The 16,733-nt window shown below is 36.9% G+C and overlaps 1 protein-coding gene across 1 annotated transcript in view; it reads right to left on the bottom strand.

Annotated features, from left to right (window-relative positions):
* The window catches only part of GPC6 (glypican 6), a 768,245-nt gene that overhangs the window by 341,318 nt on the left and 410,194 nt on the right, over positions 1–16,733 (bottom strand). The window contains exon 3 of the mRNA XM_027674626.1: positions 9,560–9,951. Coding sequence (XP_027530427.1) covers positions 9,560–9,951 — 392 coding nt within the window. The remainder of the gene's footprint in view (positions 1–9,559; positions 9,952–16,733) is intronic.

Raw genomic sequence — 16,733 nt, 5'->3', positions numbered from 1 at the left:
CCTTACCAACTAGATGCATAAAACCTCCATTTGAAATAGAACAATTAGATCAGTGCCTTCTCTGTGTAGAAAACTGCTGACGTTTGCATAACAACTCAGTATACAGAGCACTTACTCAGGAAATGCGAGTTAGAGTGTACTAGCCCTGCTTAACTTTATCAGCTTGCCAGATATTGCCTTATACACATTAGCTTTTGAATCTATAGATGATGCAAACATATGAACATCAGTGAAAGAATTATGACATTAAAACCACAATAGGCAAGTGTAGATGCAATTCTGTTTTTTGGTGATACTGAAGATCATGTAAGCAGGGATTAAGTGGACAGTCTGTACATGGTTCCTGAAGAAATCCAGTAATTTTTCCCCTGGTATGTTCATACAAAACTGCTAAATCTTCAGGAATTGAAGACCAGAAGTCAGACTCGCACAGTATTGGGATAAACCTGAACATCAAAACATCTCTGGCAGTTTTAAATGAAAAACAATTTTCAAGATTGTGGAAGTTGTTTGTGGGCTAAAACTGCACTGCGGTGTTGGGGGAAGGCAAAATCTTGTACACCAGTGGCTGATAGATGGCAAACAATTAGGAAGGACAAGCAGGCATGTCTTGCATTAAAATCCTCCCTCTGTATTTTTAGTTTCTGCTCTTGGCCACATAAAGGTGACAGGTGTATAGCTGAGGTCAGCTAAATCCTCCTGTCTTATTCAAAGCTCTACTTTTTCCAGTTTTGTCTGGTACATTTAAATTTTACCTAAGAATTGAATTGTTCCTAAGGGCTTAAAAGATAAAAGGAGAAGGAGGAAAAGAGAAGAAGCAAAAGCAATGATAGTCTAAAACATGTGGACTGAACAAAAGTAACATTCCATATTCAAAAAGGATTATGGAAAAAACTCAGCAAGCTTGTGTCATAAAAATAACTTCCATAAAAACAGACGCTGGATGCTGTGGGTAAGTTTAAATTTTTACAGATGACCAGAAGAATTTTCCTGACAATGAAATGCTTAATTTTGTATTCTTTTCTTTTTGTTTGAGATTTATTTTGAGATGCAAGACCTAAACAGATAATGAAGCCAATTGTCACTGACCCCTGAATAACTGAGAATTGAACTTAGATCCACATTGTTGATTTCAGACTTCATTATTTGAAAATCTCAAAGAAATTTAACTTTTTCAATGTGTTGCTGATGTCTTTGTTGATTGTAACCCTTAAGCAGATATGCATTAAATTCCAGTTAGTATTCCTGATATGTTTTAGGTAAATCAGATACTTCCTTGACTAATGTTTTCTGTAGAAACCTAAAGGCTGAATAACCTATTAGTTTTTTTTTGCTTCTGGCTCACCTGAGAAATAAAATGAATTGCTTTTCTCAAATCATGATTGGAAAACAATGCTTCCATAGGCTGCCTTCAAAACAGGATTAAGACTATCTGTAAAAAGAGTAATTCTAAAATGTTGGCAAGTTGCAAGATGATATAGATCTCCTCACATTGCTTAACCTTCAGACTTTTTAATCTCCTTCCTATTTCCATTTGATTCTTCTGAATTTTCTTTCACTCTCCTGTGTTAAAACAGCAAAAATGTAAAATCTGCAGTAACATTAATTACAGAATTTCGAAATCTAGCAGAGTCAGCAAGCTCCTAGGTGAGCTTTGCTTCTTTACTATTATTTTTATCATGAATTGGCTGTGTATCATGCATTGGCATACATCCTTTTTTCCTAAGAATACCTCTTAAAATGTTCTAAATTTTCTCTAATACAGCTTCTGCAGGTACTGTACCAACATCTTTTGTAGGCAGTAAATACAACGGGTGTGAGAACTTTAAAGGTTTTTGTAAAATAAGCATTTCAGCAATTCTAAAGAAAACCTCAATTCAATTAATTAATTTTCTGATGTGTCATGGCAGTGTTTAACGGCATTGTTAAACTAAAATACTTACATTATGGTTCTTAATATATAGGTAGAAGTTTCAGGTAAAGCTGAACTAAAGGGTATTTTCTGTGCAATAGGCATTTAAAAAAAACCCCACAAACTGAGCAAAAGCACTGTAATCAGAAGATCTTTGCTTATGAATGATACAAAAAAATCCAAAAACACAGGACTACTTCAGATTTTGAGATGAGAAGTGGCACATAGTAGAAATAAACCAGGCTGGTAGACCTACCTACAGGGATACAGAGCAAGACTGACTGTCTTATTGAGCAGCATGACTCAGTTAAATTTGGGTTATTAAGTTCAATACAAAGGTAGCTCAATGAAATTTAAGGACCTATGAAACAGAGAGGCCAGGCTGGATTATATCTGACAATTCTAATAGGTAGGACATAGACCACAGCTTTTGCAGACTTCCTACCCCCTTTTTCCCTTTGTTGAAGCTGCTGTTTCATTTTAGGCCTTTTCTCTTGAGCTGCTCTTCTGGAACATCTGATGTTTCCAGTGCACACAAAACGGAGAACAGATTAGTGCACCTGCAGTAAGTCTGGGATATCTGGAAGGCATCTGTTTTATTTTTCCATGAAATGTTTGCAATTAACTAGATCAGTTTATGTGCCTTTTCTTTCCAAGAAAGGAGGAAAGATAACCTGCACAGCTAAAGAACCTCAATTCAAAGAATACTTCCCAGAAGTATTATTCCAGTGTGGATACAATTCACTCTTGCATTTGTGCCACAGACACCTCAGAGCTCTGAAACTCCCCTGGCTGGATAATCCCTGGACTCCTCACCTGAGAAACACCAAGGGACAAGAAAAGGAAAAAAGAATGTGGTCCCATTCATGTCATGGTATGATCCAGTTCTTGGAAAGATATATCAACTCAATTAAAACTCAAACAGTGAATGACTGAAAAACCCTTAAAACAATAGACACAGATGCAATGATAAAAGCTATGCTTGAACTGCTGGGCTGTTCGTAAACCAACAATTTGAACTAAGGATTAAATTCTATTGAAAAATATAGTCCTTTTTAGATCTCCTTTCCCTCTCTGGCTTTAACAAGCCAAATCTCTTCAGCCAATGAAATTAAAATATACAAGACACATAGCTCTTTATTTGTCACACCCTGCAAATCACATTTTCCAGCTTCAAAGTACAATTTGTTTTGGCTTTAATTACCTGACTTATCACTATGTCATATTCTCTCCCCCACTGCAATAATTACAGTCTGAATCAATGTGTCATTCAATATTGGCCTTTATTTATGTCTCTCACAAACTGTTGAATGTTTATTTATAAACCATGAAAAGCAGAGTTTGTAAGAATATTGATTCAGCATATTAGAAAAGCAGTGGCCTGGCATTCTGTGAGTAGAAGTAATCACAGGCAATTACTAGAGACTGCTTTTCACTACTTATCTTGGGTTTTACCTTTTAATTGTATTACTGAATTTATTTCAGTTTGCCCATATATCACCAGGTTCCTAATAGGAAGTCTGATATTAACATAATTTAATATTATTCAGGGGATGAATGGTTTTAATTGGTTTAAAAAGAAGGAGATATATAGCCTATGCCACACAATGAGAAAAGTATTGTAACAGCCTCTTTTTATTTTGTAATAAATGATAATTAATATTCAAATGTATTAATGAAATAAGTTCTTAGTGGCTAGATCACAAATCTTTGATGTTTATGCCACTAACAAAATCACTAACTGCTCTTAATGATGCCCCTCAGCTAAGCTTCACTTTACTCATGGTATAAAAATTACTTTCATTGCCAGTAGCGTGAATTTGCAAGTGTGAAAGTCAAAGTCAAACTCTTAACAATTCTTCTTGTCCTTATCCCAGTATACAATGGGAAGAAAGTGCTCAAATAAGACAAAAAAACCCAAACCTCAAAACTGTCAAACTTAGAGAAAAGGAAAACTAGCAAACAATTACCAAAACCCTAGATCACTCTAAACAAAATACTCTGTTGTACCAGTTGCTGTTCCTAGTGAGCCAGATTTAGTACAGGAGAAAATGAATATGTAACTGCCTGCCTGGGATTGAATCAGAGCTCTGAGCAGCAGTGGGGTAATGAACAACTGCCTAAAGGCTGTGCTTTTGAACAGGACTGACCAGTTGTACTTCATTATTTGTGTTTTCCTATTAAACTCACATGTTCTCGTGAATTTACCCAGGTTGACACATGAAATTGGCAAAAGTCAGACTTGAGAAGTTATGCTCATGGAACATAAAAAATGTGCTTTTTTTGTTTTCTCCTGTTTTCTGTATATTTTAATTAAAAGAAATGGAAAGAAAATGTTTCCAGGAAATATTTCCTTTGATTGGAATGCCAACCTGATGGGATAACACCCATGTTAGAGAACCAGCACTGCCCTTACCAACTAGTACAATATTTTTGAAAATTTTGCACCCTGTTAGATATTTAGATTATCTTTTGAAATACCCTTAGCTTCAGTCTTAATCTTTTGTTGGGAACTAATTCTATTTTAAACAGGCCATGTCCAGAACACTTCCTTATTTAATGAAAAAAAAATTCCCAGTACAATTAGCCTTAAAATTGTTGTAACTCAGCTATTAATATATTGTATTTCAGGAATCATATATTCTGGAAAATCACACATACCCTTCAATTTAAAAATTTTAATTCCTTTATTCTCCCCACGTGATTTTTTGCTTTGAACTCAGTGACAGTTCAAAGAGTGTATTATGATTACTGAGAATGCTTTGTTTAGAGTCAGAAAGAATAACTTAGCATTACTTTCTTACAAAGTATCCAGAGCTCAGACACAATAAAAGATCAACATGAAAAGTATGCATACATCTTTTCTATCACATTATCGGTAATCACAGAGAGCAGCAACTTCAGAAATTTTTTCAGTAGTTTCTCTAGTTTAACATTAAATACTAAATCACAGCAGGCTTGGTAGTTTTTTTTTTACTTATTTCTTTTATCCAGAAAAAAAAATTAAGAAAAATTGAATTAATTAAAAACCAGTAACATTTTAATATGTTATATTTTTACAGAGAAAAAGGAAAGGATAGCACACTTCCTTTTTTCCCCCCCACCAAATGGTAACAAGGAAGAAAAGCTGGGTTTTTAGAATCTGACAAAATACTGGGAAAATAGCTGGTAGAAAATTTTACCAATTATTTCTGAGCCTGTAGTTCAAAAAGTCCGTAAACATCTCCTACCTACAGCTTAAGAAAGTATGCTAATTGAGAAGCTCTGCTCCTGCACTGACCTTTAAACTACTAGGCATTAAGGCAAAATCAACTAAACAGACCTTTAATGTACCCAAAAAGGCAGTTCTGATGTTGGATATTGAATACTATATATTGAAGCTGCATCAGGGCAAGTTCAGATTGGACATTACAGAAAGGTTCTTCACCGAGAGGGTGCTCGGTCACTGGAAGAGTCTCTCTAGGGAAGAGGTCATGGAATGAAGCCTGCCAGAGTTCAAGTAATGTCTGGATGATGCTTTCAGTCATATGGTTTAGTTTAGGCAGTCCTGTGAGCGGCAGGGAGTTGAACTCAATGATTTTTAAGTGTCCCTTCCTACTTGACACATTCTAGGATTCTTCTATATTAATGAATAAATAGGCTTAATTTAAGAATTAAATTTTTCACTTTAAGAAATACTATAATTACTTTTTTGGTTATATGTATATGCAGCTTTCTAAAGCATATATAGAATTTAGACGTGATCTATTCAAGCCAGTGGAAATATACTACTTTGAGTGGAGATTTAAGCAGCACAGTAACATAGCATTGACAAATTTTTAATGCATGAGAATGAGAAATAAAAACTTTTTTAAATCTCTGAAAATTGAGAACTGTAATTGGACTTAGAGATTATGAAAATACTGTTCAACTAAAATGGCATAATAAAACTTCAAATAGATGGAAGCAACTATGTCTGCTTACAATTGAAATACAATAGAAAAACATTACAAAAATAAGATGTCTTAACCACAATCCCTCCTCACGAGGGAAATGACAAGGAAATTACAAAATTCCAAAATAATACAGCAAGAGGAAAATGTTTGCAACACATGTTGCCTACTTTTAGTGTGCTTGAGTGCATACTTAATTTGAAAAAGAGGGGAGTGTAGCTCTTTGCAAGGAATACACTGACTGCATTGTTTTCAGACATTATAACCTCTCTGAAGACAAATCTTTAAAAAGGATGTGCCTCTGACATTAGAGAGGGAAAAATCCTTCTGCATGTGTGACCCACCAACTATTCTACAGAAATGGTCCAGAAGACAATGAGAAAGTAAATTAAAGGCCCGAAGGATATGTTGTTACCAACTTTCTCATTAGTGAATCTCTTCCTCATGGTGTTTAAGGTGTAGGCTCAACATTTCTCTGTATCAGTGGCAGTTCAGTGAGATAATGGGTCCACAAATAGAAAGGAAAAATCTTTTAAGCTTGTGATGTTGCAGCTAGAAGATCCCCCTCTGTTCCCAACCAGTGCTGACAATGGACAAAGGCTTCTGCAAAAGAACTGCAACAGTTCCACTTTTCATTTTCTCTTTTATTCATTTCTCGACTCACCCAGATGTGGCATCCTTATCACAGAATCTCTCAATATTAGAGTACAATGAGAATGAAATCCATGCTAATCTGGATGACTTCCAAAACAGCAACAAAAGATGTTTACCTGCCTTATTTTTGGTTGCAAAGTTATGTGCTAACTCCAAGAAACGGTTGTAGTCTTTTAAAATTAAAGAAAAGGATTTGTCATTTTCTATAGTAGATAAACCAGCATGAAAATCACAGTTATAATATGAACAGAAAAGCTTCATTCTCAGAATAACCACAGCCTTTTCACAGGATAATTATTAATCTTGAACATTTGGTACCACTTATGGTTCTTCATATCTGCCTCACCAGGCTGCATGTAACACAAAGTCCCAAACCCAGCAATTGTTTATCATCTGCTCTGGGAATGAATACAGACACTAAGATTTTAATACAAAAATTAGTCTTGCAATCAAAGCATATTCTATATTTAATAAAAAATATTAATTTTATTAATCTTTTAATAGGATCACAGGATAATGATCCTAAAGAAACATGATTAGCAGGTCAAGAGAGGTGATTCTGCCCCGTACTCTGCTCTCATGAGACCCCATCTGGATTACTTCATCCAGCTCTGGAATCCTCAGCATAGGAAAGATGTAGACCTGTTGTACTGAGTCCAGAGGAGGGCCACAAAGATGGTCAGAGGGCTGGAGTACCTCTCCTATGTGACAGGCTCAGAGATTTGGGGTCGTTCAGCCTGGAGAAGAGGAGCTCCAGGTAGACTTTATTAGCAGCCTTCCAGTACTTAAAGGCGACTTATAAGAAAGATAGGGATGGGATTTTTAGAAGGGCTTGCTATGATAGGACAAGGGGAAATGCTTCAATTCACGCCCATCATATCACACCATGCCCCACTGTGAAGAACTTTGCTGCATTTCTTTAATGACCTCCCTACCAGCACCAGGAGCTACTGCTAAGTGCTCTTGCAGCACCCTCTTCTCCAGGATGAATAAGCCCCAGTCCCACAGCCTCTCCTCACAGGACAAATACTCCAATCCAGATCATGCTGGCTGCCTTCACTGAACTCAATTCAGTTTGTCAATGTCTTTCTTGTACAGGAAGGGCCAAAAACTGAACACAGTATTCTAGATGCAGTCTAATAGAGTATCACTATGTGTATCCTGCACCAAACCACTGAGTCCTTTTAAAGATTATTTCAAGTCTTGCTTTCATGTTAAAAGAAAAAACCAGAAGCGTTATTGAGCTATTGTTATCATCTTCAAGTGACACTACTAAAAGCCTACTTTATGATTGTAGAGCTAGTAGTTCTCATTATAGGATCATAGGATCACTTAGTGATCTTGTTATAAATCCTGTTCTTGAAAGAGCTTATGTACCCAAAACCCAGAAGCCGAGATGAAAACATTGCCTGGATGTGTGAGAGTAGACACCCTCACATTCTGTACAGTCATGTACATACACAGGGAAAGTGACATCTCAGCAGACAATTCAGACCTTAATCTGTGAGGGATTCTCAAATTATACATATAATACATGAATTACATAGCTTACTCGCTACAGTCTGATGCAGTTAATGCAGCAAGGCTTAATGCCTGCTGACAACAGTGACATCAGAGTTCAGCACTTTCACTTAAAAGTGACCCATGGGGACATCATCGCTCTTCAGAGGAAATCTGGGGCTGTAGATATATGCATTCTGAACCCTTGGAGGCTAAAAAGCTGTATCTGCCCCCAGCCAGACCAGGCAGTCTGAGATTTCCTGCCAAGGTTCTGCCACTGTTCAGAAAGGACAGCAAGACCTGGCAGTGTCAGAAAACAAATGAAGGCAACACCATAGCCCAGGAAGGCACTCGGGAGGAAAAGACTTTGGTTCTAGCTGACTAACCAGGATCACATATTTTGCTCACCAAATTTTAAGTGCAAAATGAACTTTTTCTCCAATGCAGTTTCTGAGGCATAAAATCAGGCTCTGCCTTCATGACATGGAGCCCTTCTCTGGTTCCATGGCTTCTCAATTTGTAATTGCAAAATATCACATAATACAGGTTAAGAAAAGTATAGAAGGCTCATCTTCTTGAGTGCTTGAATTGAAGTCTACTGTACAATATATTGGCTCTACCTTACTTTTTGGCTGTGATTTAAATGAAGCAGATGAGACAGTCTGCTTGAGGTAAAGTATTGGATGGGCCAACCACCAAAACCATTAATGCACTTATTGTTCAAAAGTGAGTATTTGAGCATTTCACAGTGGATCTCACTAGATCATTTCAGAATTCAAGGTCAAAATACACTATGAGGACTGTGAAATGGCAAGATCACAGAACAAGTATCCAGTTGGAATAGCATTTAAGTAAAATATAATTTAGTTTGAAATACTGTACAAGAAAAAGTAATTCAGGCACATTTGTGGTACCCAGATGAGTTATTTTTGTGTGTGGTTTTTTTTTTTTTACATAGCTTTAATTATGTGAAGTCCTCAAGGATTATAATTGTCAAAAATATTTGCATAGATAAATAATTGAAACTAAAATAAATGTGAGTCAAACCATCCTTTGGGAAAGCTCAAGCTCCAGAGGTGTCACTATTTGTCTATTTTCTCATCAGAAACATAACTAGACATTTCTAACAAAATCCATCACCCAGCTGCATGATGAATGAATACCGTGAGGGCTGTACTGTCCTAATGAACAGCAGCACAAATTTACTTGAAACATTTAAATTCTGATCATAATCCCCATCTTATATATATGTAGCCAGTTTTGAATTGCAAATGACAATCACTACCATGCTAAAGCATTGATCTGTATCGGTATTTCATTGTGTCCTAAGTACAAAGAAATGCTTTCTGGTCAGTCAGTATTGCCTTAATATTCCCAGAAAGAATGAAAAACAACTGTTGCCTCTATTTATAAACTTGGGATGGGTGTATCAGTGGACATAAAAAACGACCAGACATACCGCCTCATACTGGAAAAAAAAAAAAGCATACAACCAGATTTCAATTGTCTAGCAAGTATAGAACAAATTCAAGCTTAAAAAAACCCCTTGATTTTAGATTACCTTGGATACTCTGTTCGCAACCTCTCTGCCTACTGTGAGCCCCTGAACAAAGGTCCGTGCAGCAATGAACGCTCTAGTCACTTGAACCTTCAGCTTCCTGGGTACATCTCCAAATGGCTTCAGCTGGTCTGTGTACTTGCTTACACACTCCAGGTAGTCCTCGCTGAAGTGGTACTGGGGGTTTATGAGCTGGAACATCCGCTCCAGCAGCCGAGCCCAGAAATCATTCAGCATTTCCTCCAAGTTCACATTGCCTCCTGTGTAGTACCGCTTCAGCTCTGTGAAGAGGTCCTGGAAAACCTCAGAGTTTTGCATGTACAGCATGCCGTATGTCCGGACAAACATGTCATTTAAGGATCTTTCTGCATTCTCCAGAAGTTCTCGGAAAAACTCTGAAGGGAAAAAAAGCAGGTGTTAACAGCTATAACAGTAAGGTATGAAAGGTTTTCTGACTGCATTCCTAATATATCACAGTTTGTCTTAATATATTGTTACCACAGCACTTTACTATTGAGATTCATCATTAGGATAGGAAATTGTTTTATTTACAGGTTGAGGATAATAGAGCATAAACTGAATTCCCCAACAACGTAGAAAGATGTAGAACCAATAACACTGAGCATGAAAAACACGTTTAAAAGAACTTCGGTGAGGGTAGTTACACTTCTTCTTCATGTACTATTTGAATAGGAATCCCTGCCCCTTGCAATATCCTCCATAGCCAGTATACTAAATATTCTAAGCTAAAAGTAAAGTCATTAATACCATGATTTAACTGAAAATGTAATGATTTTAGAAGTTCTGTTTTGATTAAATTTTTTACGATGTAGAAGAAAACCACAGAAATAAATCTGAATATTTATTTGCAAATATTCTTGAAGAGAAGTTGAAAGAGACCTGAGAGGAAATCAGAAGAATCCTTCTTAAAAGTGTTAACATTTAAAAAAATACACAGAGTGTATACAACAGTTCTTTAAACACAGCTGACCAAAATAGGCATAGTGTCTCCTGCTTTTCAGAAGATCCCATCTTCCTATAGGGTCTGTTCTCAACCTCAAGTCACCTTTGGAAAAGAGTTCTATAACTTCTGTGGCCTGTAAATGGGACATTGCAGACAGAAATGTAGAGAGGGCAAAACCTTTGGCAAAATGCGTATATTTAATGCAATTAAATGGTTTGTAGTGATTGCAGGACTCTTCACACACCAACTCTGGGATACTAGATGCTAAATTTGTGGTCATTGCCCATAGACACATCTGTGTGGTGTGTGCTAACTGCAGGGACGTGCTGACTTCTTATAATCTTGGTTAATGATATAATGTGAATACTCATTTAACATACTGCCCTGCTGCAGAATCATTGCATGCTAAAGACAGGATGGAATTTAAGACTACATAAGAAAAAAGTCGCACTAAATTTGAGGTTTTGCAACTGTGATCTGCTAAAAGCAGATCCACCAAACACTGTGTGCCAGTCTACCAGGACTCAGGAAGAAAGGAAACTGTTATTTTTGGCAGAAGTTGTGCTGAGTTGCAGTCTTTGGTCTCTCAGATAACTGGAAAGGGGTTATTATGAAAATGTATACACAGAACATTGAGAACATACTAGCTACATCAAAGCATTTATTATAGGGAAAATACAGTCTAATAAATATATGAATGTCTAAACTGTCGTTAAAACGACAGCTCTTCATAAGGAATAAATTCCATCTGGAAAAGGAGAGGCTTTTGCTAAAGAGTTTATGTAGGAAAAGAACAAAAACAAAACAAAACCAAAATTAAAGAAACAAAAAAACCCCACAATCAAAATTTTGTTGCCAAATAGAATAATTTGACATCTACAACCTACAGTCTTCTGTTTAAGGGAAAAACAAACATAGATGTTTTTCACTTCTAACCCTGATATGGTGGTATCTTTGACACCTGGATCACTCTGATTACTACTTCATACATCCAGCATTTCATCTTCTAGAAATAATGCACACTGTCTGCACTGCTGAATACGTGTAGCTCTCTAGTCACACACAATCTGGAGGGCAAAAAGATGGCAGAGAACCTGGGGCTTAAATTAAAATTTGGTTTAAGTTTGGAGCCGGGACTTCATACCAGTGCAATTGAATGACAACTGGGAAAGACAGTCATGAAAACAGTGAATCCAGTCCCCTTGTGTTCTCTCCCAAAAAGGCTGTGTATGCTGGGATGATGCTATAAGCAATTCACATGATGGCTCTTCGCAATCCCTATCTGTCCTGTGAATCCCACTATTTATCTTAAAAGATCATGCCGTTGAATTAGTCAATCACAGCAAAGCTTAACTGAGTTTGCTGACACTCCTTGTCTGAGATTGTTAGCCCACTCTTTCTTTGTTTAGGGATATTATTTATTAATCTCCCAGTTAGCTTGTTGGAAGCCAACGAAGAGAGATAGACATGTATTCTCTGCTTGTGCAGCATCTAGCACCATGTGGTCCATCCTGGTCACAATCTTTATTTATACTGTGGTACAAACATTATCAGTAACTCTACAAGCTTAAATTTCATGCTATTCCAAATGTGACACCATACATATTAATTCTGTAAGAAAGCTAATGTCTTCTAAATAGTAGTACATTTATTTAATTTTTAGTCTTCTTACAGGTCTCTAGTCTTTGAGAGATACTGCTTAAGGTAAATTATGCCATTGAAAAGTTAGACCCTTTGTCTTCTGTACACTTTGATACAAAAGACAGTTAGTTTAAGAGAGCTATCTGCATCAGTAACCCTATGCAGGATCAGAATAATAAATCAACAACTACAGAATTGGATACCTTTCTAGTTCCAGACAGAAAGAGATCTCCCATGTTGTACTAATTAGAGAAATTCTCAATCAACTCCTATCCAGCAAAATTAATGCTACTGTGAATGACTGCTTGCTTTTTTAAGTCTGCAAATCTTCTATATATCAAGAAAGGAGTCTGCTCTGCAATGCTTATGTACAGAAACTGTCCTGACACAACTAGGTACTTGTTCAGTTATGTCAGGAGAAACTGTATGTGTTTCTGCAAAGGTTGAATTTTTCCACGGTCTTCCAAGTAATGTAAAAATTTTAGGTTCATTGAAAAGATGATTCATCAACTTGCAGGTAGTCTTGGAAAAATAATGTAACATTTCAGCTTAAAGTAAAAGAATGAAGATGAGACATACATTAGTCATATTACTTAATGTGCTCCTGGAAGGCACCCAAGTACTAGGTGGGAGAGGAGAATCTATATAACACAGAGTTGTGCAGTGTTTTAAAGTATATATCTTGTGAAATTTTTTTGCTGCCAAAATAGGATGTCATGAGCAGTGTTAATGCTGGAAATAATTTTTCCTAATTTTAAGTGATGATTCATTTATATGACCTATATATGTCCCGGATATATCTTATATTACAAGCATGTTTTTATTCAGATTTCCTTTTTTAGCCAGAGGGTCTAAGGAAGCCCATTCACTTCTATGAGGTAGCTGGAAAAAATAAGGTCTAAGGCACACTGAGATACTGAAAAGATGGAGAAAAGATTGCTATTTCAAACCATTACATGCTCTATATAGGCTTAAATGGAGAGTGTCCAATCCATGGATCACACTTTAGCTAGTTTTCATTTTTAAACATTATTTGTAAATTTAGGATGCAAGATAGATAGTAACAGTCTCTGGAAACAAAGTGTGAATTGTTTTTAAATGTTTTATCTATGATAAGACAACACAGTTACAAAATGAAAGGACAGAATTGCTGGAGTCTCTTACTGAATGGTCGGTACAACTAAGATTAAAAACAGGGTCTTCTTAGCTGTCACACTATCTTGTCAACTGCAAGGTGACATTTTCACTCTATTTTTACATAGGTAAACTAGTGCTATAATGCAATTCAACCTGGCAGCTAGCCTAATTCCAAAGTGATGACTAGTTGTCACCATGAGTCAAGTTGGACTTATTGGATTGGATCACGACTGCGGATAATATTGCAGCATGACATGATACAATAATTGCCTTCAACAAAATATATGCACAAACATCTAGAGGCAATTTTTAGAGACACAAAATTGTATTATGTTTGAGTGGATATTCTATGAACATTCCCAGTCTGATAAGTCCCCTTGTATTTTCTTTTCCATCTGTAATTTAAGCAAAAGCAACACCTGACTGTAGGACAACACGCAAAGGTAGAAAGTTTGTTGTCTGATTCCCAAACCCAAAAATATATGCATGAGCTTTAAGACTAAAGAGACAAACAGACAATTTTGTTTAATTACCATATATTCTGCATAGCTTTCCTTTTATAGCAGAATAAGACCTGAGACCTGAATGCCATACTATGGTGCATCTGATGCGTTTCACATGCAGTCTTGCTCCTAACTGAGAAAATGTACATGTATCTACACCCTGTGTGGACTTTGGGTTCCTAATTTCATTGCACATTCCTTAAATTCCCAGTCCTGATAATATAGGAATTCATGTAAAGTGACTATGGCTTCTGACAGAGGGGTCCTTTGCGGATTCTTTAGGTACAGATGCTCCCTTCCCTTCCCTTCCCTTCCCTTCCCTTCCCTTCCCTTCCCTTCCCTTCCCTTCCCTTCCCTTCCCTTCCCTTCCTTTCCCTTCCCTGCCCTTCCCTGCCCTGCCCTGCCCTGCCCTGCCCTGCCCTGCCCTGCCCTGCCCTGCCCTTGCTCTGCCCTTCCCCTGCCCTGCCCCTTTTCTTTTTACTTTTTTCTTTTTTACCCTTTTTTCTTTTCTTTTCTTAAAGATATTCCACAATGACATCAATTAGTGAAAGTTTTGATTTATCTCAAGGAAATTCAAGTGAAATTAACCTCTGTGGTTTCCAAGCCTTTTCATTTTCCTACTGCTTTAGGTTTCCAGAGACTTTCTTCTAACAATAACTAACCTTACAAAACAAAAAGAACTCAATTTAACTTCATGATTGAGAAAAAATTGCTGTAAGGAGAATACTTACAGCGGATGATTTTTTCCCCTAGTTTTGACATTACATTTGTTTTATATTTGAGAGCAAACAAATTGTATGCATAAGGCTGCCAGTGCATTGGTATTACTTTTTAGTAAGCCTGAATAACTAATTTTAAAATTCCCTTGTAGCTTTGACCTTTAAAAACACTCAACAGTCTCATCTGGGAAACAAATTTCAGCTCCCATTAGACAAAACAAAAGCTGCAGTGTGATGAGGTCTGTTGAAAACTGCTCTTCTTTTTAAACTTATTTTGAATATATATACATCGCATTTAAAGATGAGAAATACAAGTCTGATAATTAAATGTGCCCTATAATCACGAATTTCAGAATAGGTGATTTACATCCTTGGTTATGTCTCGGGTAAAATCACCTATGTGTGAAATTATGTAGCTGTTACTGGATATTGATACCTTTCTGGAATGTCCTATACCTGTAAATATCAAGATATTAAGAAATCTTTTGGATGCTACTAAATATAGAAGCCAGTGCAATCTCAAAGGTTGTCAGTAAAGCTGAGGGTCTCTCTTCCCTCCCTAATCCCTCCATTTCTCAGACTATAGCAAGACTTGGCAATAGAAGATAATTCACTGCAATCTTCTCCCTGACTCCTGTCCGGAGTCCATGACTTTTTCCGCCTTATGGGTCAGGCTGTTTCAAGGAAGGAAGGAAGGAGATCCAGGGGAAGACAAAACCACTGAGGCTTCATCCTTAACCACTCCCCACTGTGGAGCATGGAGACAATGCAAACAGGACTGTCCAGTGCTGAAATGAGGGACATGAAGATGGGGAAGAATCACAAGCACATCTATCGTGGGCTGGGTGGAATAGGATAGATCCAGTGCAGGTAAAGAGAAAAAAAGCTATGCCGCTTCTTATACATCAAAAGCCATTATCACAATGGGAACCTAATCTGACAAACAATTTAAGGCATTATCTGATGCCCTTACACAAAGGAACTATTTTCCAAATGAACATTAATATAGAGTTAAAGGATATGTCATTTACTCAAAGCTGATTATAATAATAATGGCCAGTCTTCGCGAACGAAGATTTGGGGAAAGGTCTTTTACCTTTCCAGCCTGCGCAATGGATTTTTTAGGTGAGACACAGCCTGCGCTGAACTGAGCCCACCCTTTAATCCTAAGGTTCATCTGCCGGGGCCAAGCAAGCTTGGACAATGGCAGTGAGGTCCTCAGGACGTAGGTTTGTTTAGAGTGACCTTCTCATAGATGGATGGCCTCACAGGGCTAACGAGCTCCATCTGCCCGGGAGACTGGGATTCGAACCTGGGTTGCAACAGTGAGAGTCCTGCATGCTAACCACTAGGCCACCAGGGGTCCCCTCAAAGCTGATTACATGCATTGATAAAGGCCTATAAGACTTTATTCCGCAACACCGAAATCAATGAGAACATTATCAACAATTTCAGGGAATGCAGGTGCAACCCTTAAATGCTAAATTTACTGTTTCTTCATTGCAAAAGGTCATTTACCAACACTTGAATATGTATAAAATGGATACTTGATCCTGCCATTGATTCTGTACAGACACTACCTGAAACACATCACTTTCACACGAGAAATATTAGACATTAACATAAAGTTTTTGAAATCTTACTGCGCTCTAGAATCTCAATTCATATTCTGTTGTATGTGGTACTTTATACTTACAATGAATCCTTGACTATAAATATGAAACCTGAAATTCCCAAGATGCCCTCAAAGAATTCATTGATCTTAGAGCAATAACAAAGATAGGAAATGCTAGGAATAAAAACAAAGCAATGAGATAGTTTTACACATAATTTATATATACACCAATAACTGTCCCTGAAGGTTCTGCTTTCGTTATCAAGTGGAAAATGCCCAAGTGAAGTCCTCATAAAATGTAAGTAAAATGTTACATGGTATCAGGAGGTTACATTCTAGAATATTTATGAATGGGCATTTAAATGCTTACAGCAGTAGTCCTGTCATGAATATCCATGACCAAAGATAGACATGTAGTACTTCATGGATATCTGTGAATTTCAGAATGATGAATTTTACATCATATGTTCATAAAAATGCATAACACCTCGTGAAAGATTCATGAGTCACCACAGTTTCTTCTGAAAAACATTTAAAGCTTTCATGAAAATTATATTAACAATATACAAACTATGGGACTCAGTGCAACAATTGCTTT

This window comes from Neopelma chrysocephalum, unplaced genomic scaffold, assembly GCF_003984885.1.
Source record: "Neopelma chrysocephalum unplaced genomic scaffold, ASM398488v2 Primary Assembly neopelma1_25, whole genome shotgun sequence".
Lineage (NCBI taxonomy): Eukaryota > Metazoa > Chordata > Aves > Passeriformes > Pipridae > Neopelma > Neopelma chrysocephalum.
Note: the sequence above shows the minus strand (reverse complement) of the source record. Positions and strands in the feature narration are given on the sequence as shown.